The sequence below is a fragment of the Lagenorhynchus albirostris genome, chromosome 7, assembly GCF_949774975.1.
Source record: "Lagenorhynchus albirostris chromosome 7, mLagAlb1.1, whole genome shotgun sequence".
Classification (NCBI taxonomy): domain Eukaryota; kingdom Metazoa; phylum Chordata; class Mammalia; order Artiodactyla; family Delphinidae; genus Lagenorhynchus; species Lagenorhynchus albirostris.
The window spans coordinates 4023018-4047478 of NC_083101.1; the positions used below are offsets into that span (position 1 = coordinate 4023018).

Here is a 24461-nt window from a genome sequence, read left to right on the forward strand (position 1 = left end):
GAGGCACGAGGCTTTCCCGGTTCTCTGTGGGCCGATGGCCAGGTGCACCCGTGGCCTGGCCTGCTGTCACCCTGTAACTTCCTGGCACGTCTCATTGGGCAGACGAAGCTGGAGGACTGCAGGAACATGATCGCGGAGCTGCGCATAGAGCTGAAGAAGGCCAACAGCAAGGTGTGCCACACCGAGCTGCTGCTCAGCCAGGTGTCTCAGAAGGTAAGAGGCGAGCAAGCTGGGCCATGCTCACACCACTGCTGATGTCCTTCCTCCAGACAGGACACGTGTATTACTCGTGTGTCTGTGTCAGGGCTTCCCAACAGGGAGTGATTCTGCTCCCCTCCCCCCAGGGGACGTTGGGCAGTATCTGGAGACGTTTTTGGCTGACGTTTTTTGTTTTGTTTTGTGTTTTATTTATTTTTGGCTGCATTAGGTCTTCATTGCTATGCGTGGGCCCCCTTTAGCTGCAGTGAGCTGGGGCTACTCTTCGCTGTGGTGCACGGGCTTCTCATTGCGGTGGCTTCTCTTGTGGCAGAGCATGGGCTCTAGGCATGCGGGCTTCAGTAGTTGAGGCACGCAGACTCAGTAGTTGTGGCTCACAGGCCCTAGAGCGCAGGCTCAGTAGTTGTGGCACATGGGCTTAGTTGCTCTGCGGCATGTGGGATCTTCCTGGACCAGGGCTCAAACCCATGTCCCCTTCATTGGCCGGCGGATTCTTAACCACTGCACCACCACTGGTTGACGTTTTTGATGCTACTGACATTGAGTGGGAGGGGCCGAGGTGCTCCTAAACATCAGACAGTGCATGGACGGCCCTGCAGCAGGGAACTACCTAGCCTGAGCCCAGGTCTGTGTGTATCCTGGGAACTTGTTCTTAATACTTCGTTCACATAAATGTGAAGAGCTCGTTCAGGCTTTTGAGCTATGATCTTTCCCTCTTTGGAAGTCATTGCACTCATACGTAAATCACTTACTCAAGAACTGTGGGTTTACCCCAGGGCTTTATCCCACTGGACCTAACGTCCCTGCTGTGGTGGTTGTGTACATACCCATCTCCTCGAGGTGCCCTGTGGGTGGCCAGTTTTGATGTGGAGCATCTGCGCCTCTTCCCCTTTGCATAGGGACAATTTTGAAGTACGTTTCTGTCCATTTTTGTTGCCCTTGTATCCCTTCCTCCCCACCAGCCGTTTTGGTGTGGCATTTGAAACCATGGGGCTTGTTTACACTGACTCAGCCCTGAAATAGTGTGCTCCTAGCTGGTTCCCTGTTGAATGTCCATTTGCTAGCTTTGCGTCGTCAGATCTTTCACTTTGCTTGTTTCTGTGTTTTTGTTAGCTCTCAAATAGTGAGTCGGTCCAACAGCAGATGGAGTTCTTGAACAGGCAGCTGTTGGTTCTCGGGGAAGTCAACGAGCTGTATTTGGAACAACTGCAGAACAAGCATTCAGACACCACAAAGGTATGTGGGCTTGAGGAGCCAGACCCTACCTGGGACGCTGTTAGGACCCAGGCAATATGTCTATGGCACAGCACAGAGAATGGCTTATGAATTGTTTCCTGAAAGATGGCGTGGCAGACCTAGTGTCATTTCCACCTCTCCCTGGTCTGGCAACACAGGCACTTTTCAGCTGTCACACAAACTTGTTTCCCTTAGTTGGGTTGCTTTGAAATTAAATCAGTTATATGTGAAAGCACATAATGGTAATTGGTACAGACTAGGTAATAAAAGTGTTTTTCTTCTTTTTTTTTTTTTCTTTGGCCACACCGCATGGCATACGGGATCTTAGTTCCCTGTCCAGGAATCAGACCTGTGCCCCCTGCAGTGGAAGCGTGGAGTCTTAACCACTGGACCACCAGGGAAGTCGCAAAAGTGTTTTCCTTCTCTTACCCATGCCCCCGTCTTTAAAGAGAGAGAGACAGGCTAACAGATAAAGAAAAAGGATGGGGAGCTAATTTTGTTTAGCATATAACTCTCTGGGCTGTGGGTTTATACTGCTAGAAATATTTTTTTTCTTCGTAATGTTGAATTTGATTTCAGCAGATGGTGGTTCAGTCCTGGCAACAAGGCCAGTGTCGGGATGATCTTACGTTAATTAGTGCCTTACCAGTGGTGTCGAGGCAGAAGTTTTATGTCACTTGATAAATAGCCTCGGGTACTGTTGGTGAATGAGTTGGGAATGGAATTTTAAGAATAAATGCTTAGATGCTTCCTGTCACTAACTTCTTCATCACACACAGGCTTTCTTTTTAGGATTTCTTGGGCTTTTGCTTTGTAAAGCTTTGTTTTCTTTTCCCTTGGCCAAATGTAGGGAGTAGTCTTAGAATCAGAGAGATGGAATTTTCATAATAGTTATTCTTATTTCTCAGCTTCTCTCAACTCTCAGATTCAGACTCCCTTTAGAAGGATGTTAAATGTGGAACTTTCTCTAGAAACCAGCTCTCATTAATTTTGGAAGTATAATGGCCTCAGAAAAAGAAAGAAGGGAAAAGAGACCTGAGGGACTAGAGAACCTCTGAAAAAGCTTACTTAAGCACACTCCTAACTCTCCCGAGAGAAATGTGGATGGTGCTATCTTTTGGTTGGAACACTTACCCCCTTGGGACCTCAAGCAAGCCACCTGACCTCTTTGGGCCTGGCTTCACAGTTCATAAAATGCGCATGGTGATACTGACTTGCAACCTTCAGCTGTAAGCAGCAACAAAAAAAGACTTCACCGGCTTAGCCATAAAGAGTTTCATTATATCTCTTGACAAGAAGTCCCGAGGCAGGTGAGTTCCAGGTTGGTCAAGTCAGCAGCTGAGGGACAGCAGCAAGGAGCCTCGTTCTTTCCCCTCTTCTGCACCACTCGACCTATCCTCTCAACCTTGTCTTTGGGCAGTCTGTGCTCCTGGTTGCAAAGTGTGTGCCACAGTTAACACTGTCACAGGTAGATGTCATGATGTCCCCTGGAGGAGGAGAGCATCGCCTCCTGCAGGTCTCTCTCATTAAGGAAACCTTTCCCAGGAACTCTCCACCAGACCTCCCACCCTTGTTATTGGCCACGATTATGTCATGTGTCCATCCCTAGCTAGCCATGGCTTTGAACCTGTGTTTGGACCTGGAGCTGGGCTTCCTCTTGTTCAGTCAAGTAGGGGACGAGAAATGGGTATCTGAGCGTCAGGTGGGGAATGGCTGGTAGGTACTGGGTGTAGCCCCTCTTACATGGCTGTGAGAGTTAGTGATAGTGCATAGATGTTCCTAGTTCAATGCTTTGTTTGATTCTCCGTAAGTACTTACTGTCGTTTCCGACAAGAGTTCAGTTTGTTTACCTAACCTATGCCGAAGCCTGGAGCCATCAGGCGTAGCTGGAGCGGCCGCATTATCTGGTCCCAGTCCTGAGCTTAACTCGATCCCGTTCTGACCGAGGAAGCGTTGGGCTTGCTGGTCGTCTTCGAGGTGGGGTGCCTTCAGGGAAGCTCATCTCCTTGCTCCGTATGGTTTATTATCTTTTTTAAAAAGACGAATGTATGGTAATTTTAAGTTTATGCATATTTTACCACAATAAAAAAGCCACACAACACAAACAGAGCATATACTTGTTAGAAGAGCATCCTTTCCACCTCTCTCTGAGCATAGCGCACACTTGCTGTTTCCATCGGTCAGCAGGCAGGTTGTCTTCCTGGCGTGATTGACAAGCCTTGTCAGGGTACCTGGTCTGCAGATGTTCATTGCTGTTGCGTCTCTAGCTTTATCTTAGTTGGTATTAGGGGAGGGAGAAGAGTAGAAAAGAAAACAAACGACCCATACTGCCACAGCGCCGGCCTACACCGCCACCACTCTGAACTGCACCTCCACTGCACTGAACTGCACCACCACTGTGCCGGCCCACGCCTCCACCGTGTTGAAATCATAACTGAATATTGGCGTGTTTTCAGAATGTGTGTGTTAACATAGTTGATCACACTATTCACGTGGCTTTATAATCTGCTTTTTTATCTTTTACTGATACACATAATTTAAAAAATCTTATTAAATAGAAGATGTACTTTAATTTACTTACCTTCTTGACATTAGACTTCATAGTTTCTAGTTTTTTGCTCTTCTGAATATGCTGTGCTGATTATTTTTGTGCCCAAATGTCTATTCATGTTTCAAATGATTTCCTAAGGGATAGATTTCAGGCAAGGATTAGTAGGTACTTACTGCCAGCCTACTTTCCAGAAAGTTGTACTAGTTTCTATTTCCACTAGCAATATACTAATAAAGTACCTTCTCAGTGTTTGTTTCATTGATTTTTCAAAGTGGATATGGCATGTTCATTTTTTAAAAGTACTAACTCCGATTCCTTGTTTGTTTGTTTGTTTGTTTTGTTTTGTTTTCAGGAAGTAGAAATGATGAAAACTGCATATCGGAAAGAACTAGAAAAACACAGAAGCCATGTTCTCCAGCAGAATCAGAGGCTGGATACTGCTCAAAAACGGATTTTGGAACTGGAATCTCATCTAGCCAAGAAAGACCACCTTCTTTTGGAACAGAAAAAATATTTAGAGGATGTCAAACTCCAGGCAAGGTAACTTTCAGGGGGAAAGGTTTTTGCTGTGATGTATTTAAGTAGAACTTCCCACATTCTGGGGTGGTCTGTATCTTTCAGAGGACAGCTGCAGGCCGCAGAGAGCAGGTATGAAGCTCAGAAGAGGATCACCCAAGTGTTTGAATTGGAGATCTTAGATTTATACGGCAGGTTGGAGAAGGATGGCCTCCTGAAAAAACTTGAAGAAGAAAAAACAGAAGCAGCCGAAGCAGCGGAAGAAAGGTAGGAGCAAAGAGTCGGCAGCCATGGCCTCATCATGAGGCTGCCGCTGACAGAGCAGGGAGGCATCGCGTGGTGTTAGCAGCGGTCCCAGCCTGACAGGCGAGCCTGCAGCTCTCAGCTGCGTCCCTCAGAGCACCCAGCCACCCTTCTGAGTTCCTTGTCCTGGGGCCCGAGGCACTTGATAATGGTCCTGGGAGGCGTTTCTGCTTAAGATCGCCATCTGATGTCCCTGGTTGTGGCTTAGGTTTCTCTTCATGAGCTCTCAACACGGGAGTCCTCTCTTCTAGAACATAGAGCGGGCCGGCAGAGTTCAGCGTCGGGGCGAGCGCGTGTCCGGGTAATTCCATGCTTCCCAAACACGGGCACTGCAACCACCGGCTCCCTTTCTCATCCTCGGATTTCTTACAGGCTCGACTGTTGTCGTGACGGCTGCTCGGATTCTGTGACAGGGCACAACAATGAAGAGGCATCTGGCCCTAACGGGGAGACCAAGGTCCCCAGGCCCGGCGGCGCCCGGGGCGGTAGTGGAAGTAGAGGAGGCGGAGGTGGCAGCAGCGGCGGCGGCGGCAGTGAGCTTTCTACCCCAGAGAAACCCCCAAACCCGAGGGTGGGCCCATGCGGCAGTCGGTGGGAGACTGCCGTGGGAGAGCCCACTACGGGCATCCCTATGACTGTCGGCTCACTTCCTAGTTCAAAAAGCTTCCTGGGCATGAAGGCTCGAGAGCTATTTCGTAATAAGAGTGAGAGCCAGTGCGACGAGGACAGCCTGACCAGCAGTAGCCTTTCTGAGACCCTAAAGACAGAGCTGGGCAAAGACTCGGGTGTGGAAGCCAAGCCACCCCTGAACCTAGACGGCCCGCAGCCACCTCCCCCAAAGCCAGACAGCGTGGGACAGCTCCGTATCATGGACTACAATGAGGCGCAGCACGAGCACAGCTAGGGACGGTGTCAATCAGTGTTAACTTGTGTATCGCCGGCCTGGAACGGGAGGCGCGAGTGCCCGTTTCAGAGCTTTCCTGTTTCCAGGCGTTGAGGGGCTAGAGCTCCCGCAGAGGAAGTGGGATGGGGGTCCTTTGACGGTTGACTGAATGCAGAACGGTTTTTGCATCTGGCATTGAAATGCCTCTTCGGTTTCCTTTCGGCCACCCTCTCTTTCATTTACCTGGCAGCGTGTACTAACCCGAGGGCCAGGGTGCGTTCCTCACTAGCTTTATTTTCTTCCTTTTCCCCCCAAATCGTTGTGTCCTTTGAACCTGTGCAATATGAGGCCAAATGTAATCCTGGAGTCTAACACACCACCCGCTCCTTTCCTGAAGCTCAGTTAGCTGGGCGGGCTCTCCGTGAGCCCAGGTCATTGTTGGCATCACAGGTAAGTCTGGTTTTGTCCCTTTCCAGGAGGATGTGACATGCAAAGTTGATCATCTTCACATGAGAGCTTTTACATGAGATGTTGTCACTGCTTTTGGTTCTAACATCCATCATCTAAAGCCGCAGATCCAGAAAAACGATGGTTTATTCTCTCTTAAGTTCTTTTGGCGGTTCTGATAAGCTTCCTAGAAAGTTCCATGTGAACAAAGGTCTGTTGTTGGAAAAGTCTGGAGCTGGGACTGTGGAGACCATGCTCCCCTTCGGGAACGCTCTGTCCCCCTGCCCCACTACCTCTTGCCTATGTGGCGTTTGCTTGAAAGCTGGTACTGTTCTGATTACAGGCTGGGGTGTGGGTGGTCAGGTGTGCTCTCTGCAGGAGGGAGGATGGTGGCTGGAGCAGCTCCCTGAAAAGGAAAGTGCTGGGGATGAGGACCTGCCCCTGCAGGCGGGGCGGTGCTAGCTGTTTGCCTCTCTTCCCTGTCCCGTGTGCCTCCTGTTTACGTCAGCTTCTCTGGGATGCTGCAGCAGAAAGGCTCTGAAGGTCCAAAGAGTTTCTTCAAAGTTTTACGACCATCGTGTCTCAGGCTGTGAGAGTTGCCTCGCTATAGTAGATTCTAGGCCACCAAAAAGGTAACAGCTTTTTCACACCAATGCTGACTTACAGGGGCCAACCCTGCAGGGGGCTTGATGCTGCTCCCCTTGCACATGTTGGTCATGGCAGAGCATTAAAGCAGAGTCCTGGAGAGGGGTGACAGAGCTGACTGCCTGGACCCAGTGGGCTGCCTGCACATGCTCGGGAGAGGTGACGCAAGTCAGAACATGGGTCGTGGCAGAGAATCTGAACTCAGCAGGTGCTCCCGAAATGAATGCTAGAAGCCTAAGAATTGTTGCCTGGTGATCCAGCCGAGGCTGAGGCAGGGGGAGACTGGTAGGAAGGAGCCAGTGAACTTGGCTTTTTTCTTTCTCATCTTTCAGTTAAAAGTGTAGAAGGGTTCATCCATGAAGAGGGAAACGGCAAACTGAAATGGTACGAAACTTTAGTGCGTATGGAAGCTTCCAGCACATGAGGGTTAAAGTCTGTTTTTTAAAGTGTGGCAATAAATATTCTAGCCTCCTAAATAACCAAAGGGAGCTAGAGAATGAGACTCCACGTCACCATGGCTGTACTGGCAGACCACCTCCTTGGGACAGGATTTCTGGGTGTGACTGATGGATCCCAGCTTGAGGAAGGGTGTGTGCCCGACTGCTCCAGCCCAGCGCGGGGCCAGCAATTGCCGCTGGATGCCTGATGTGGAGTATTAATGACACCATGGATGTTTAATTCAGCTTTTTCCAAAGGAAAGCTTAAAATCCAATACGTTCTGGTTTCCTATTACAGTTTTATTTAGAAAAGGAAAACGTGAACAAATCCAGGAAAAGAAAAGTTACAAGGTAACTATTAAAACTGTTTCTAAATGCTTATCCCCTCCCCAAGCCCAGGAGATCTGTGCCACAGAACAAAGGTACCAGGCACTTAAATCAAAGCCTTTGCCCTAACTGCAAAAGCAAGGAGGCCAGTGTAAAGAAAGGAGAACATTTTTTTAATGGACAGATTGTAAAAATACAGGGAAGAAGGAGGCAGCATGGTACAGTGGACTGGGGCCCCGGGCTGGAGGCCCTTGGCATACTCCTCCCGCCGGGGCATGCGTTTGCTCAGCTTCATAACCGTGGCCGACCCCAGCAGCTGCACACAGCTTCCTCTGGGCTCTAGGAGGCCATGGATTTTACTCAGCCACGGCTGGGGGATGGAGGCCTGGAGTCATGCTGAAGTTACCCAGCCTGAACATTTAGGCTTCTATATTGCAGAGGACTTGAGTCGATAGTAAAGTTTGGTTTGGTTTTGAAAATGATAGACTTGCCAAGAGTCAGCGGGTCACCCGATTATGCTGCAGTGAGTATTTTTAAGGATGGAAAGGTGATAGTGGTAGAGGAACTCCCGAGAGAGAATTCAGGCCTCGGAACAGGCAGGGCAAAGGCAGTAGAACCGTCACATTCAAGGCAGAGCCTGTATTCACAGACGTTAGGGTTAACCTCCACCGGAGTCGCTTGGAGCAGGCTTGCCTCCGCTTCAGAGCTGTTTGGCCAAAAGTGTCCATAACCTGTTCCGCTCAGCACCTGACACTAACCAGGGTCAGCGTAGACCCTGAGAGAAGATTGGAGTCTGCTTCTTGGGAGTCTTGGGAGCGTGAACCCTTGTTTTAAAAGGGAGCACTGCAGCATCGTTGCGGAGGGCGGGAGGGGAGATGATAGCACGGTCTCCATAGAGAGAATGGGCTCCTGAATCTACTACAGGTAGGTAAGTACATGAATCTCTATCAGACAGAGCGTTCACGGATTTTAAAAGCTTTTGACAAGGTTCTGTCACAAGTCTATGAAATTTGTCACTGTGGAATTGGAAGAAATATCTGGTCATGAATAAGAAAACTAACTGAAATCCAAAGGTAGGAGATGAAGACCATTTCTTGGGTCAGAGGTTTCCTTGGAGATGAGTGCTGGGACCAACCATATAAGGTGGATGGGTAGATGTGACCTCCCTAGGCTTGTCAGCAGGGTTTTTCAGGAGGGAGAACTGCCCAACCTTTGGGAATAAGCTGCTGAAGGTTCCTATTAGGCTCTGTGAGTGGAGAGAGAAGTGATAGATAAGCTGCTTTGTGAGCCAGAATATATGTCATGTGTTTAGGTGGAAATAGTCCAAACTTTTCTTAAAAGGTAAACTGTTACAATCCAGGGAGGTGTCCTGGAAGCCACTGACAGTTGGAAAGATTAGCCCACCGTGCCACCATGGCCACAGAGGCCGGCTTCCCACTGGGCAAAACCAGGACAGTGGGAAACAAAACTCCAGACCTGGGCCGTCCCCATTTGCAACAGCACATGTAGTTTCCAGTGTTTTTGTTGAGAAAGATAAAACTCTAGTAGTTTTGTAAAGAGGATAAATAAGATGATCATGATGATGAGAGAGGGTCCGTGGAGACCACAGATGTTCAGACTCATGGTTAAGAGTAAAAAATTGGTGTTTCTGTGTAGAGAATATAACAAAAGTGCTATGACCAGTCAATGTGAATTTTCACCAAATACTAGAACATACCACTTGAAGCCAGAAAGAAATAACTGAAGAACAAGTGAAAGACAGTACTACGTGGAGATGCGGTTTTTCTAACCAAAAGCAGTAAGAGGTGTTAGAAAGTGTGGACAGGTCTAAGGAGGGTTTGGGCAGAGTGAAGACTCAGTCCAGAGCTGCTCTCGAGGTGGAGTGCCACCCACCTTGTGCGGATGCTCTGAGAGGCCGCCGTCTCCTCAGAGTGGCTCCGGGAGCAGCCCGAGCCCACCCAGAAGTGTGCGTCTCGCGTGGGGAAGAAAGCTGTCTTTCGTGGAATGACCCAAATCGGCACGTCTCACTCTGGGCATTTTCACTGTTCGAGGTACGTGCGTTAAAATCGACCAGCCACGAGTATGCGAAGATGTTTGCGTATCTGTTTACATCCAGAGTTCTCTGACATGTGCCCTTGCCCTCCCCCAGACCACAACAGAGGAATTGATTGCACTTGATTAAGCTTTTCTTTATAGATGAAAGAACACATTGAGGTTGGGGCCTGGCCCCCGGGCTGCTGCTGTGACCCTTGTCCCCACGTGGCTCATTTCCCCGTCCGTGACTCTGATGTGCCCGGGGGAGTGGTGTTTCCGTCTTCTCCACTCCGTCCTGCAGTCCGTATGTGCCGCCCTGAGAGAAGATGGTTGTAGCTACAAGGGGAACCTGCCTGTGATAGTCGAGCACCTGGGCCCACGACGGCTTCTGGCCTTGAAACGAGTTAACGAAGGCAGAGGAGCTTTCTCTCCCCCTTCCCGTCCCGGTGCCACAAAATTGTCCATCCTCGGGGATAAGTAGACTAGTTGAACCATTGGAGTAGACCTTTTAGAGGAGACCCTTCCCCCCCAGGCCAACCCCTCCTCCCTCTCCCCACCTTGATACAGTGTTTGGACAGGAGGGTACGGCGCTGCTCTTGGCGGCAGAGACTTTGACTTATTGAAGAGGCAGCCAGGCATTTTGCACTAGGAAGAATCAGTGATCACTTTTCAGAAGACGTCTATGGACCATAAATACATTATGGAGGAACAGATTTTGCTAAGACATAATCTAGTTTTGTAACTCAATCATGGATCAACCATATGTGGCTGACTTGCAGTTTAAAGGGGTCCCATCACTGAAAAACAGATTTTTTTTGGCTGACTGCTTTTAGCTAAATTTAAGGAAGTCATCTCTTGTCAAAAGGTTTACACCTTCCCGTCTTGATCGTAAAAGCATGTCAAACAATCCACATCAGATGCCATAAATGCGAACTGCAAGAGGAAATGGTACAATCTTAGTGAATGGGAATTGGAATCAAAAGGGTTTGCTGTCCTTCTTAGAATGTTCTAAAATGTCAAGGCAGTTGCTTGTGTTTAACTGTGAACAAATAAAAATTTATTGTTTTGCACTACTTTGCTGTATTGACATGAAGTGACTCACGTTGGCCTCTGAGGGGCTTATAGGCAAAGTAGGAACTTGTCCAAAGATGGAAAGCCTCAGGGTCTGGATTGGTTGGTGACCTTGGGTGGCTGGAGCGGGTGCTGACAAGTGGAATCTGGCTTTAGTCCCTGTAAGATCCTTTTGTTCTGGCAAAGAGCCACAAATCCTACCTGTATCTGCCTCAAATTCACGCTCTTCCCACAAAGTGTCATGGTGGTGTGGGGGGAGGTGACTGGAGCCATCTCTACCAGAAGCTCTCAAAACCAGGTGGCGGGCTGGGTCTGCACAGCCATCCAGCCTTGCTTTTGGTGGGTGCTTGCCTTCCTGGGGGTTGGCCGGCACATCGGGTTTAATACAGCCCTTTTGGAGGAGCGCAGGTGGCACCGAAGTTGTCAAACGCTTACAGACCCTGAGCCTTGCCGATTGTGTCTTACGAGTGTGCTGAAGAGGGAGTGCAGCTCGCGTCCACCACCTTCCCTACGCCATCAGGTGTTTGGAGGAAGGAGGGAAACTACCTTCAAACGACTGCAAGATCCACCCTGGCCTTACTGGGAAAGGACCAGTGGTGAAGAGCTACGTCTGCAGTGTGGTTTTCCACTGCTCGCTTGCCCAGCTGCCCTGGAAATTGGTCAGCTCTGCCCATTTAACAGCGGGATCAGCTCCTTCGGGACAGGACATCGAGGTGGCAGTTGTAAGTTTTGTCTGGAAAATTCAGATGTTCTTGTCTGAGTAGGTCTCTAACTATACAAGGAGTTACTGGGCTGGCCTTCTGTGGGCCTTTGGCAGAAACCTCTTCACAGCAGACCCTCTTTGGAGCTGGGTGTGTTCTCCTCCACAGTGGTAGCGCTTTGCTAGTGGTTTTGCTCGTGGGGCTACTGCCCAGCATCTTCTGGGGTCTTAGGGTGAATGTCGTTTTCTTTAAGGGATAAATCCCAGGAAACCAGGCCAGGCAAAGAGGTGGCAGAACGCTTTTTATTCTTGACTGTCGCCTCCTAGGAAGCAAGAATACAGAAGCTAAGTTGCCCCCTGTGAAGAGGCAAAAACCAACAGTCAGACAGTACTTCTGGCAAGCTCGGAAGCCAGTGACGCATTTTACAATGTCTGGGCCTCAATTATGTTGTGAAAACCAGGTAACTGTCCTCGGACGGGAACCACAAAATCAATTCTTCCGGCTGCTCTCAGTCTCTCCCAAGTAAAGGAGAGGCAAGGTGGGTTCGTTCCCCTTTGGGCTTTGGTCCAGAGACCTGATCACACTGAGCAGTTCAGCATGCTGCCCTCAGCATCCCGGGAGGCGGGAGCAGCCCTGTCTTGCAGAGAGTGGCGTCTCGCCTATGGCTGCCGCTGCGGCGGGAAGGGAGCTGAGTGGCCTCCTCCAGCTGCACGGCTCAGCTGGGAAAGCTGGGCCTGGGCGGGACAGTCGGTGCCCTAGCCCTTTCCCGGCCTCCCCGGGACACCCTCTACAGGCAACACTAAGTGAGGGTCCTCTTCATCAGTACGGAGCCTGACGCTCAGAGGTGAGGAAAAGTTAGAAGTCACAGCACAAGAGGAAAAGAGGTTCTCAGTCATACGTGGGGCGGTCCCCTTGGGGGTTAGTAAGTGGCAAAGACTGTGGGCACCAGTGAAAATGGATCAACTTGTGGAAACCAAGCTTAGTAGCAAAGTGCCCCACGGGACGGGATGGGACAGGATGGGATTGGGATCAAGCAGGTCACCAGCTGAGTTACAGTTTCCCACCAGCTGGTCTCCAGGGCGGTTTTGAACACTGTTTTGCCCCTATAGGTTTGAGGCTGTCTTGTGTCGGTTGCCCACTTGTCTTTTCTTAGCCGAGGCTGGGTACCTGTGGCCTGGGGCTCACTCACGTGCTGCAGCGCTTTGCGGGGCAGCTTCTCCGAGTGGGCGACCCATTCTTTCATCATGTCTAGGACGATGGGGATGAGGCTGACCACGCCTCCACAGTGGTTCCTGGCCTCGTGACAGCTGAGGTAGTTCGCCATGTCGGGAGGCCACCTGCAGGGCGGCAAGAGGGGCCGGCTGAGCCCTGCCCCAGGGACTCATGTGCCGCGGCCCAGACCTCGGGCAGGGGTTTCTAAAGCTGCCCCCGCTGCAGAACCCCCCTGGGAGGTTTTAGAGCTGTGCGCCCACCAGGCCAGGCTCTCGGTGCCAGACATGGTGGTTGAGCGGGTTTAGGGCCCAGGAGCCCCCAGGAGATCCTGGTGTGAAAGGCGTGGATCACGAGCTGTGGAAGCCTGCTCTGATCACTCCCAAGTACACCGTTTAGCCCCTCTGACTCTTTTTACCCTAGTATCTAAACAGCTTCCTCCAGAATTTGGTAGTGTTGCGGATTCCCCAGGGCTCGGAATTAGGGAACCACGCTAGTGGTGCTGACGCCCATGGGACCGGGCTCCAGACATCCCACTTCTTCCTGGGCTTCTGGGAACAACTGGTCTGTGATCCCCTTCTCCTGGCCTGTCTGCAACGTCTGCAAATGTGACTAGCAATGTGCGTGGCAGGTCGCAGTTTCTAAACCGCAGTGGAACCCAGTGGCTGGGACCGTGTGCATCTGTTCCCCATACATCCCTGTCCTGAGCCCAGGCCGACACCACCAGGTGCCGACAGAGTGGGTTCTGCTGATGATCTCATTAAATCCGCATAAGAGCCCTAGGAGGTGTGCGCTGCTCTTTATACATTTCCCAGATGCAGTGTATAAAGAGAGATGAATCACTGGCCCGAAGTCACAGAGGTGGCGTGTGGTAGAGCCGGGACCTAAACCCTGGCCGGCTGAGCCTTGAGCCCACGCTTTTCAACCGCTTTGCCATTCACTCGTACTTGGTGAGGGAACGAGTGAACGGCTCACTCCACCAGTAGGGTCTGAGCCTGACTCTGGCGCACAAGCGCTGGCCCTCTCTGGGCCTTGGGGTTTCAGCGTTCAAGTGAGGGGATGAGGCCCGGCCCCGCCTGTGAGCCCGCGAGCCTCCACCTGCCCGATGCTGGAGATGGGCCGGATCTTGTCGCCGGCATTCTCCCTGCAGTGCTCCAGGGCAGCAATGAAGGTGAACTGCTGCTGCTGGAAGAGCTGGTACTTCTGCTCCACACTTCGAAGGGATTCCTTCACCTCATTCATCATCCTGTCTGCGCATTCACAGGCGAGGAGGAGTCTGCGCAAGGAAGAGGAGAGTCGAGCTCCCAGGGCCAGACCCGCGGATCCAGCTCGGGGGTTGTGAGATGCCCACGGCCCCTCTCAGCGGCGCACAGGGCTCAGCAGCTCCCCACAACGCTGGGGAGCAGCGACTGTTTTCATCCCCATTTTGCAGAGAAGGAAACAAGGCCCTAGGAGGCTGTGCACTTGCTCAAGAACCCGGCAGGCTGTCCGCGACGGAGCCAAGCCCAACCCAAAGCCCTTTTACCCTCCAGGGGCACGTTCTTTGCCGTGAAACAAGACTTCCTTCCCTCAGCTGTAGACGTGAGTTTCTCCGGGCCTCAGCTGGCCGCTGGTGCCCCCTCCCTGCCTCCTGTGGAGTTTGCAGGCATGACCCTGGTTGGAAACATTGACGCTGCGGGGAGTCCTGTCTCTTGGTGCCTCACAAACTGTCCCAGTGTCACCCAGGAGGTGCACGACGTGCCCAGAATCTCGTCTGAGCAGAGAGGGGCAGTGGGCTCTGCCCTCCATGACATCACAGTTCTGCTGGGCACGTGCAAACTGCTCCAGGTCACGGATTTATGGAACGCTTAGGCTGGAAGGAAGCTCAGTAGATCAACTCCCCTTAACTTCCGGGGGAAACTGAGGCCCAGAGGGTCACAGCAAGCTGGTGCCAGAGACGCACTAGGTCCTGGGTTTCCTGGTGTCTAACCAGCATCCTTGAAGGTGCCACAGCCGGCTGTCCCTGCACCACGAGGCCCTGGCACACGTGGAGCCCAGGCTTGGACATGCCCCGCGTCAGTCAGAGGAGGCTGCGCTGAGGTGGGGCCCCAGTGGGATGCTGCAAGTGGAAGGGGCCGGAACACTGGGGTGGGGGTGCGGAGAACACAGCCAGGCTTCCTGCCAGCTCCCAGCTGGAGAGGAGGCTTGTTTCTAATGGGTCTCCCTCAGCGTCCTCACACAGCAGGACCGGAATGAGGGAGTCTCTGTGGTAAGAGGAGACGGCATCAGGGGGATGAAAGGCGAACAGACCACCAGGTGGCCTCCACGACACGACAGGAGGGAGGGCTGGGGAGCTGGAGCTGGGAGCCGCAGTCCTGGGCTGGGAGCTAAACGCAGCCCCGCTGCCATAAAGGAGCCGCGCCAGGGAATTCCCTGGCGGTCTGAGCTTTCACCACTGAGGGCGCGGGTTCAATCCCTGGTCGGGGAGCTAAGGTCCCGCAAGCTGTGAGGCACGGCCGAAAAAAAAAGGAACCATGCCAGGAGGGGGCCCGACAATCGTGCCCCACCAGCCCAGGTGGGTCTACTGCAAACTGAATGGAGCAGCTCTAGCGGCAGCGTCCTGAGGCCACCCCTGGGAGCCGTAGCCTGTGTTTGCCAACAGAGCAGCGCAGCTCCACTGGGGACAGGCCTGGTCCAGGGCCACGCAGGGCAGTGGCCTCCTTCTACTTAACCTCCGCCCCATTCAGCACAAGCTGAGAGGGGAGCCGGGCTGTGGGGACGCTGTGGGACCTGCTGTTTGTTGAACACGTGCCACAGCCAGCCAAGGCCCCCCAGCCCCATCCTGGAGGCAGAAATGAGTCGACCTGGGGTGCAGTGGTTTTCTGTTACCTCGCATGGAGGCAGGCTTACCAGGACCTGGCCTAGGGCAAGTAGAGCGAGGCCCACACCTTGCTGCAAAAGGTAAGCGGGTGCCAGAAACACAGCAATCAAGACAGGTAAAAGCAGGCGTGATGTGCACCCTGAAAAGCCAAGGCTGCTGAGGGCTCGACCTCCTGGGGGAGGGGAGGGTTGAAAAGAAGGCCGGGGGCTTCCCTGGTGGCGCAGTGGTTAAGAATGCAGGGGACGCGGGTTCGAGCCCTGGTCCCGGAAGATCCCATATGCTGCGGAGCAACTGAGCCCGTGCGCCACAACTACTCTAGAGCCCGCGAACCACAACGACTGAGCCCACGCGCCGCAACTACTGAGCCTGCGCGCCTAGAGCCCGTGCTCTGCAACAAGAGAAGCCACTGCGATGAGAAGTCCACGCACCGCAACGAACAGTAGCCCCCGGCTCGCCGCAACTAGAGAAAGCCCATGTGCAGCAACGAAGACCCAATGCAGACAAAAATAAATAAATACATAAGTAAATTTATAGAAAAGAAAAGAAGGCCGGCTTTGGAGAGGAGGAGGGCAGGTGGGCGGAGGGGTGGGACCCTGGGCAGAGGGTGGGAAGAGGGAATGTCGTGAGCAGGTGCGGGGGCGGTGGCCAGGGCGAGGCTGAGGGCCCACTGTCGGGCAGAGCTGTGGGAGCGAACACAGAAGCTTCTAGCCAAGGAGGTGCAGAGCACTCCAGGCGTTCATTCATTCATTCATTCATTTATGCCACAGTGCCTACCAGGTGCCAGACACCTGCAGGGTGCTGGGCTGGATACACAGCATTGAACAAAATAGACAAACTCCCTACCCTGGAGGGACTTTAAGAGTGGGAGGCAGACAATGAGGATAAGTGAAGTGAACGGTCGTTTAGAGAAGGAGAAAAGCAAGCAGGGAAGCCAGATGGGAATGGCCAGAAGGGCTACACAGTCTGCAAGAGGGGCATTTGCAGGAGGTGGGTGGGTGCAGGGCAGGGTGAACTGGAGCTGAGATCCCAGATGGCTCGGCCCAATCCTCCTAATACCAGCTGGTTCGATGAGGCTCTGGGTAAACCCTGGACAGGCATCACCTCAGATCCTTGCTACAGCCCTTTCAGCGGGAACCACGATCACCCCCACATGACAGACGACAGATGACAGAGCCGAGGTCAGGCAGCTAGGACGGGAGCAAGCCAGCTCCCCCACTCAGTTCTGCCCGACTTTAGCCTGGGATCTTGGATACCTCCCTTCCTTCCCCTGCCCCCCAGCCCCCAGTGATGGCCCATTGAGAGAAACACGCCAGATACCAGATGGACTGTGGCTGGGGGGGGGGAGTGGATACCAAGGGCCTGCACTACCTAGACCCTTGGGCCTCACTTCGCTCGAGTGAGACTGTTCTTTGTTCCCCATCGCAGAGCAACGAGGACTAGCGTTCGGGGGCTGCCCTGTGTGCCCAGCTCCCTGCCACCCTCCTGGAACTGCCAAGTTCTCTAGGGATACAGCAGCCCTACCTTGACTGGTGGCCCCAAGAGCCCCTGAGAGCAAAACCGACTTGGTTCTTGATCCTATCGACTTGTGACATGCGCACCAGGAGTATTGTGAGAGGAGCTGTAATAAGCTATCCAAAGTGATCGTCCCTTGAACAAGAGTCACTGCAGCCAGATTAGTCTGGATGAAAGGCGCAGGGTGCAGGCACTTCTTGATCTGGGGGAGGAGGAAGGAAAAAACTGATTATCCAATAGGTTTTAGGCTTTAATTGATTTGTATTTTTTCAGGCTGCTAAAGAAGATTAAATCGTGGTATGAAAAGCGCCTAGGGCTTAAAATAAATGAGGAGGAAGGCAAGTCATTTCAGAAATGTCCAGGAAGCAAACTGAACCTCTCCAGTGCAAATTGCAGGCTTGGTGGTTGTGTTCTTTGTTCAGGGTGAGGCAGCTTCCTTTTCTTCCCCAGCTGTCTTTGCAGTCGAATTTGACAAGCCTACCAAAGTGTGTATGTGCTCTGAGAAGGCAGTTCTGAGGGGGAGCGAGCCTCTTCCCCTTGGAGGGCATGTTTCCTGGCTGGTAGCTGCTGGAAAAGGCTTTGGCTAGGAGTCAGGACGCGTAGTTCCAGCCTGGCTCTACCTTTAACAAGTGACCTTGGCCTAGAATTTCCCCCTTTCCAGGCCTCAGTTTATCCATCTGTAAAATGAGGGAGTTTGGATTAGAGGCTTTTCAAGGGCTCGTCTGATTCTAACGCTCCATGATCAACAGCTGATGAGGAAAGAGGTCCAGAAAAGGGAAATGGCTCAGCTAACAAATTTTTACCGTTCTGAGCCTCCAATTTCTCACCCGTAAAATGGGAATGAAGGTACCTATTTCTCAGGGTTGGCGCAAAGATTAAATGAGATATATTACTAATAGTAGCCCCTATGCATTGTGCACTTACTACACACCAGTTACTAATACTTCTGACATATTAGTTCATGGAAACCTTCCGTAATCCCCACTTAATAGGGGAGGAAAGTGAGGCACAGAGCAGGCTGGCACAGCTAGTAAGGGCGGAGCCAGGATTTGAACTCTGGGCAATCTGTATTGACTATGCCATACTCCCGCTCCATAATGCTCACATTACGGTAGCTCCTCCTAAAAATAGCAACGGACAAGAGCTAGAGCTCCCAATTCAGTGCCGCGTCAGCTACCAGGCTGCCCACCGGGGATTAACACGATTCGCAGACTTCCTTCCCCCCTCCGCGTCCCACGCCAACTCTCTCTCTCAGGGCAGCGGCAGCAGCGGCGGCCCCCTCCATTCTCCACCCCCCTCACCCTCCAGTTTCCAAATCCAGGGCTTGGGTGGGCCCTCCCCGGGCCTGCTTTAACCTTGCTTGTCCTAGAGCGGCCTTCACTCACAGAGCGCCCTGAAGCTGGAGTGTCTCCGTGTGTGTCTGGGGCCCCGGAGGGGCGGGGAGGCCCTTCCCAGGGCTTGGGAGAAGGGGTGGGTGGGGTGGGGAGATCTGAGGTGAGAAGGGGCGGGGCCGTGGGCCAGACCGTTACCGCCGGTGCCATAGCAATCGGGTCACGGGGCAGCCCCGCCCCGCCCCGGGAGCAAGTGGCGGGGTCTCGGGGGCTCAGAAGGTGCAAGCTGGGCTGAGGGTTTCCGACGGGACCCTCGACTCTCCCGCCCCTCCTTTTTCAAGCACCCTGTCCCACATCTACTCAGCGTCTTCATTTTAAAGATGGGGAAACTGAGGCCCTGAGAGCAGAGCCGGGGTGGCTCAAGGAGCTCCTAACTGGGGTCCTTGATAGGGGGGCCCTATCAGGGGACACCTCTGATCCCAGAAGGCCACAGCTGGAGGAAACTTGAGGTGTCCCGCTGGGGGCGCGCAGAGGGGCGCGGACGAGGCCTGGGCAGGGAAGCACTTGCCCCAAGCGGCTGAGCGCGCCGGAGGAGGAGCGGGTGCCCGGGTCAGGCTCCAGCCTCGCCGGTGGGCGGGCGCGACGCGTGCTGATGACGCAACGGCGCGGCACCCCTGGCGACGGCGGTCACCAGGGAGCGGCGCGCGCTGATGACGCGAGGCCCTAGCGACAGCGGTCACCAGGGAGCGGACGCGTTGTACGGCGATATGGACGCGACCACGGCTCCGCACCGCATACCCCCGGAAATGCCCCAGTATGGGGAGGCGAACCACGTCTTCGAGTTGATGCAGGTGACCCAGGCAGCCCTGCCCTGTCGCGACACCAGGCGGTGGCCGGGGAACCTTTTGCTGCGGTCCGGCTGCGCTCCGGCGACGCCGCATCAGGGAGGGGTCACGTTTGTTACCCAAGAGGACGCCCAAATTGGGTTGTTCGACTCCTGTGCCATCGTATCCCAAGGGACCGCTCGACCAAAAGATGCTCCCTGACCCTCCCTGGAGGGAGGAAAGGGGGCAGGCCATGCTGGCCATGATTTGGTCCTGGCCCCGCCCCAGTCAAGTCCATGATCTGGAAGAGGTCCCTTCCTTTTCTCAGTTCCCCCATCAGTGAGACGCCAGGTTGCAAGAGGTGGTTTCCAAGGGGCTCATCTGGTGCTGACAATTCCCAGGCCGTCTGCAGTGTTGGTTTCTGAGCTGGGGAGTGTCTGCGTTGAAGGTGGCCCTTTCCGTCCTCTGAGAGGGCCACCTCCTGGGACAGCAGCCCTGTGATTTGGACAGCAGCATTTCCTACCTGGCCCTTCCTCCTCAAGGCCAAGAGTTCAGGGCACCTCCCACGCCCTCATCCTGAGTTCCTGACCTGACCTACCTACTCCCTGTGTGACCTTAGGCAAAGCCGTGCCCCTGCATGTGCTCCAGGTTTCCCTTCTGCATCTCGTGGAAGTAAAGGCTTTCAGGAGCCGGACTGGAGGAACTGTCAGCCACTCCGAGGTTCTGAGGGCCAAAGGGAAGCTGGAGCGTTTGTCTGCTCCTCCGGGTATACCCCGTCCCCAGAGGCACCTCCTTAGTGATGCCAGTGGCCATTTGAGCCTCTGACAGCTCTGAGAGAAGAACTCAGACTAAGAAACCTGAGTCTCCATCTCTCCAGCAAACACAGGCTTCCTTTGGAAAGTGTTAACTGATAGAGGGCACACGAGAGATTTCTAAAACTGAGTGGCCAATTAACTAAAGAAGATGGCTAGCTGAGTCCTAAGTCACCGGGTGGTGGGCAGGATGGGGCAACTCCTGGGAGCACTGTGCTGCGCTCTAGAGAATCTGGTGTATCTCATAGCAATTGTTGGAAGGAGCAGCCTGAGGAAGCTTTTGGTCCAGTAGTTCCAGCCCTTAGTCATTTGTGTGCTCCCTCCATGGTTTTTACCATTTCCATTTTCTGGCTTTTTTTTTTTTTTTTTTTTTTTTTTTTTTTTTGCTGTGCAGCGAGGCTGTGGGATCTTAGTTCCCTGACCAGGGATTGAACCTGGGCAACAGCAGTGAAAGCACTGAGTCCTAACCACCGGACTGCCAGGGAATTCCCAATGTTTTTATTTTAAAATAATTTTAGACCCACAGGAAGTTACAAAAATCGTACAGAGTTCTCGTGTACCCTTGATCCTGCTTCCCCTAGTAGTAACATCTAAGGTAGCTGTAGTACATTGTCAAAATCAGGAAATTGACATTGGTACAATACTATTAACTAGAGTACAGACCTTATTTGGATTTCATCCATTTTTACCAGCACTCATTTTTTGGGTATGAGTCTATGAAATATTATCACAGGTATAGATTCATATAACCAAAACCAGATTTCCATTTTAACTTAATCATTTCTTTAAATCAACCCACTTTAAAAATATTAACTTATTTCACCTCATCCTAAGCAATGTTCTTGAAATCATAGGTTTGACATACTGATTTTTTTTTTAAAGTTACTCTTCAGAGTGTATTGCCATCAAGTTGAATTTTTTTTTAAGTATAAACCAGATTATTTATTTATTTTATTATTTATTTATTTTTGGCTGTGTTGGGTCTTCGTTTCTGTGCGAGGGCTTTCTCCAGTTGCGGCTAGCGGGGGCTACTCTTCATCGCGGTGCGCGGGCCTCTCACTGTCACGGCCTCTCCCGTTAAGAAGCACAAGCTCAGTAGTTGTGGCTCACGGGCTTAGCTGCTCCGCGGCATCTGGGATCCTCCCAGACCAGGGCCCGAACCCGTGTCCCCTGCATTGGCAGGCAGACTCCCAACCACTGCGCCACCAGGGAAGCCCAACATACTGATTTTTCTAATACACATTAGATATGCAACTGTGTACGAGTGAAATTTAAAATATTCATCTGAGAAGCATCTAAAATCAACTCACACCATCTCACCAGTGATACATGACTAGGGATCTCGTCCAACTGTGCCTTTTAATGGGCAGGGAACCTGAGGCCCGGAGAAGGGAAGGGTGTTGACGGTGAGAAGCGGAGTGGGGCTAGGACTTCTCATGGTTCATGCTGTTTTTTACTGCCCTGCTCTCCCTCTGTCCACAAAGGGCCACAGCCCCTCCCTGCTTGTCCCTAGGGCATAAGGCTGCTCCTCAGTGCACCAGCCCGGCTGCTGTCAGCCACCTGGTTAATTTCTGAGCCTGTTGTTCTGGAACCGTGGAAGCTGCTTTCCCTTAGAGTTAAATAACCAGACAATCCCAGGACTCTTTTAGAGATCTGTTCCACTCTGGAGGGACACAGGTAGCAGCGATGGCCACGTCCCCCAGCAGGCGTCCGCATGGGGCACCTACTGGGATTGTGCCGGGCACTGGGACAAGGGGGAGGCGATAAAGGGGATGCACGGGGGCTGCAGGGACATAGGACAGGATTGACCTAGTGAGTATCATCGGGCAGGTATGTTTCCATTGAGGCCTGAGGAAAAGTGTTCCAAGCTGAAGGAACAGCATTTGCTTAGGGCTCTGAGGGGTGAACGGGTGCAGCGCGGGAGAGAAACCGAGAGGAGGCTGGTCTGGGAGTCACCAAGGAAGTGAGGGGCGAGGGCCCCGAGACTGCCTGCTCTGAGTCAGGCGCTCCAAGCCTCCAGCTCCGCCTCCGTCCGGGTGCCTCCCCAGCAAAGCCCACACGGCCCCTCCCTCACGCCTCTGCCCACAGGGACCCAAACAGATGCCAGCTAGGGTGGGGGGCAGGGGGGAGATCAGGCCCCGTAACTGGTATCGCAACTGGTGTTGCGATACCAGGGTGCTGGGCCACCTGAGCCTGGGGCCTTGGGTGCTCATGCAGGTGCTAACCACCTGGGTGTCTGCCCTGTGCCCACAGAACATGCTGGAGCAGCTCCTGATCCAGCAGCCCAAGGACCCCATCACATTCATGATTGAGCATTTGCAACGAGACAATGATTACGGTGAGCACTGGAGTGGGCCTCCTCCCCCTCCCCCGCTGTCTCCCTCCCCTCCCCCTCCTGGGAACCTCTGGGAACCACTCTGTCCTCCCCATGTCTAAAGGGAGGTCAGAACAGGGTGGGGAAAGGTTTTGCCAGCTTGGGGAGGTGGTTAATTGAAAAATGCCTTAATTTCTTTTGGAGCACAACTCATACAAATTCTCCTGCCAAGTGATTAAAATGAAAACCTCAGAATGGCCCACAGAATTAATTATTAATGCCTTGGCACGCCCCAGCTGATGTCGCCTGTTGGGTTTAAGCTCTGTGATCACTCCACTTGTCAGGTGTAAATGTGGTTTCTGGTCTACCCAGACAGGCAACACTCGGGTTTTCCTGATGGTCTTGTTGTCGGCGCCCGTTAATGAGTTCCAGAGCTCCCTAAACCTGGCCCAAGCGAGCGCAGGCCGACCAGACCCAAGGCCGGAGCCCCTGACAGGGAGGTGGGAGAGGAGGCGCTTCGGCCCACGTGGAGGCTCGTTGCCGTCCTGTGTGAGCTGTCAGGGAGGCCAGTGTCTCGGAGCTGTGATGTTTCTTTCACTGGAGCGTTAGCCGCTTTGAAGGAGCTACCAGCGCACCAGTGAAGTGAGGGCTTGGTGCAGTCGAGAGGGATGGAGGCCTGAGGTGCCCCGTGATGGGGTTCAGAGGCCTAAGATGAGAGGGGATGCTAAGTAGTTTAAAAAAGAAACGGGGAGAGAGGAGACTCCAAGCCTGCAGGTTGCCAGGGACACCTGGCCTCTTCCCCGTGGCCTGGGCAGGGTCAGGGCATCGGAGTGAGGGGCCGTTTCAGAGGCCTAAGCAGGGCGGTTCAGTGTGCTGCGAGAGCCCCAGGAGTGCCATTTTCTGAGCCTTCAGGGAGGCGTATTCAAGAACGGACGCTGAGTGTGAGCGCGTGTGCCCCAGGTGGAGACCGAGCTGGGGGGTGACGGAGGTGGGGGCCGCAGTCTGCCCCGTGGAGAGTCTTCTAAGGGGCCTCTGTTCCCTGGTGCTCTGGTCGGGGCGGGAGGGAGGCTCATGTGCTCTGTGGGGTGAGAAGCCCCCTTGCTTCCTGGTGGTCCCTGCTCCGGACCCCAGCTTGCTGCCCTGGCCTCACCAAGTGGCGTCCATTGGCCGGAGGAAGACGTTTCTGCAGCCCCCTGCCCCCCGGCTGTTCGCGGGGCCCGGTGTTGCTAAGTTCTGTTACTTGAGGGCTTCTGGGAGCACTTCTGCCCGTGTTCCCCTCTTGTATTGCCCCCGCCCAATCAATACAGCAAAGCAAAGTCAAAAGAAGTAAAAGTTGAAGGCCAGATAAAGGTAAAGTAACAGTGAAGTAAACTCAAAGTGAAGAGCGAAGCAAAAGCAGGGAAGTGCAGGGAAGCGCAGTTCGGGGAGGTGTCCCTTCCCACCATCCCCCCCACCAGGGAGCCTCCAGCACACCTGTGCTCACATCTCCTAGTTAAGTGCGATGAAATGGCGAAAGATCATTGCTCTCTCTCAGCCTCAGTTTCCTCCTCTGTAAAATGGGCACGTCTGGTAACAGAGATGGAGGTGGCAAAGCTCCGGCCTCATCCATGGCGACTGGTCAGTGACACGGTGGGAAGGGATGACAAGGCCCTGATACTGCCGCCGGGCTTCAGGTGGTGCGACGCAAGTGTCCACTTGTGAAAAAGCTTAATGAGGATTTTCTAAATGAAAACCACACTTGATAATAATACAACCATTTGAACCCTGAGTTGGGTTGTGGTGGCCCTTGCTACTTATGGTTTGAAAAATTCTGTTTAGGGGCGTGTGTGCCACGCTGTGTGTTCTACCACAGACCTGAAGCCTTCGTTAGTCTCCCTGCTAGAAATTCAAGAGCCTGAAATTTGAGGCACAGTCCATCTTTATGCTTTAATCTTGCTCCTCTGTGTGCAGAAATGATTTTCAGTGTCAAACTATCCACTTGACCAGAATTCTTAAGTTCACATGTAATCTGATGCAGTGTGGGGCCGTCCTCTCGGGCGCTGGCCTTGCAGCCACCTGTAAGAACCTGCTCCTCTGCCCTTTCCCACCTCCCTCCACCCTCCTCAGCACCCCTTTCCATTCGTGCCGGGGCCTCCTTTCCAAGGCTGCCCTCCACAGAGCCCTGCCTCCTTTCTCCACGTCACACCTGCTCTGTTGCTCTCCAGTAGGGGTGGAGAGTTCAGACCCTCCCCG

The 24461-nt window shown here is 53.1% G+C and overlaps 3 protein-coding genes across 8 annotated transcripts in view; 2 read left to right on the forward strand and 1 right to left on the reverse strand.

The window, feature by feature from the left end:
• TSC1 (TSC complex subunit 1) overlaps positions 1–10668 on the forward strand; it is a 48448-nt gene extending 37780 nt beyond the window's left edge. For all 4 annotated transcript variants that reach the window (XM_060153975.1, XM_060153977.1, XM_060153976.1 and 1 more), the window contains 5 exons: positions 103–213; positions 1330–1452; positions 4356–4543; positions 4625–4786; positions 5195–10668. In XM_060153975.1, the coding sequence (XP_060009958.1) occupies positions 103–213; positions 1330–1452; positions 4356–4543; positions 4625–4786; positions 5195–5726 (1116 nt within the window). In that variant the 3' untranslated portion in view covers positions 5727–10668. The remainder of the gene's footprint in view (positions 1–102; positions 214–1329; positions 1453–4355; positions 4544–4624; positions 4787–5194) is intronic.
• A 987-nt stretch (positions 10669–11655) lies between these two features.
• On the reverse strand, positions 11656–17080 carry SPACA9 (sperm acrosome associated 9). 2 transcript variants are annotated; one of them, XM_060153279.1, is made up of 4 exons: positions 16958–17080; positions 13675–13852; positions 12557–12704; positions 11656–11689 (listed from the first exon to the last, which is right to left on the reverse strand). In XM_060153279.1, the coding sequence occupies exons 1-4, from the start codon at positions 17026–17028 to the stop codon at positions 11670–11672; spliced, it is 417 nt and encodes a 138-aa protein (XP_060009262.1). In that variant the 5' UTR covers positions 17029–17080; the 3' UTR covers positions 11656–11669. The 2 variants fall into 2 exon arrangements, with proteins under 2 accessions (XP_060009262.1, XP_060009261.1); XM_060153278.1 differs by lacking the exon at positions 13675–13852 and having other exon boundaries at positions 11656–12704; positions 16958–17058.
• Positions 17081–18989: 1909 nt separating this feature from the next.
• AK8 (adenylate kinase 8) overlaps positions 18990–24461 on the forward strand; it is a 128551-nt gene continuing 123079 nt past the window's right edge. The window contains exons 1-2 of one of the 2 annotated variants that reach the window (XM_060153983.1): positions 18990–19130; positions 22169–22253. In XM_060153983.1, the coding sequence (XP_060009966.1) occupies positions 18990–19130; positions 22169–22253 (226 nt within the window). The remainder of the gene's footprint in view (positions 19131–22168; positions 22254–24461) is intronic. The other variant, XM_060153984.1, reaches the window with a different exon arrangement.

Bases quoted from the DNA above. Each gene is read 5' to 3' on its own strand.
- SPACA9 (XM_060153278.1), bottom strand. From the start codon at position 17,028: ATGTCACAAGTCGATAGGATCAAGAACCAAGTCGGTTTTGCTCTCAGG. The intron at 12,705-16,957 runs GTAGGGCTGCTG...GCCGCCCTGCAG, and splicing joins TCTTGGGGCCACCAGTCAAG to GTGGCCTCCCGACATGGCGA.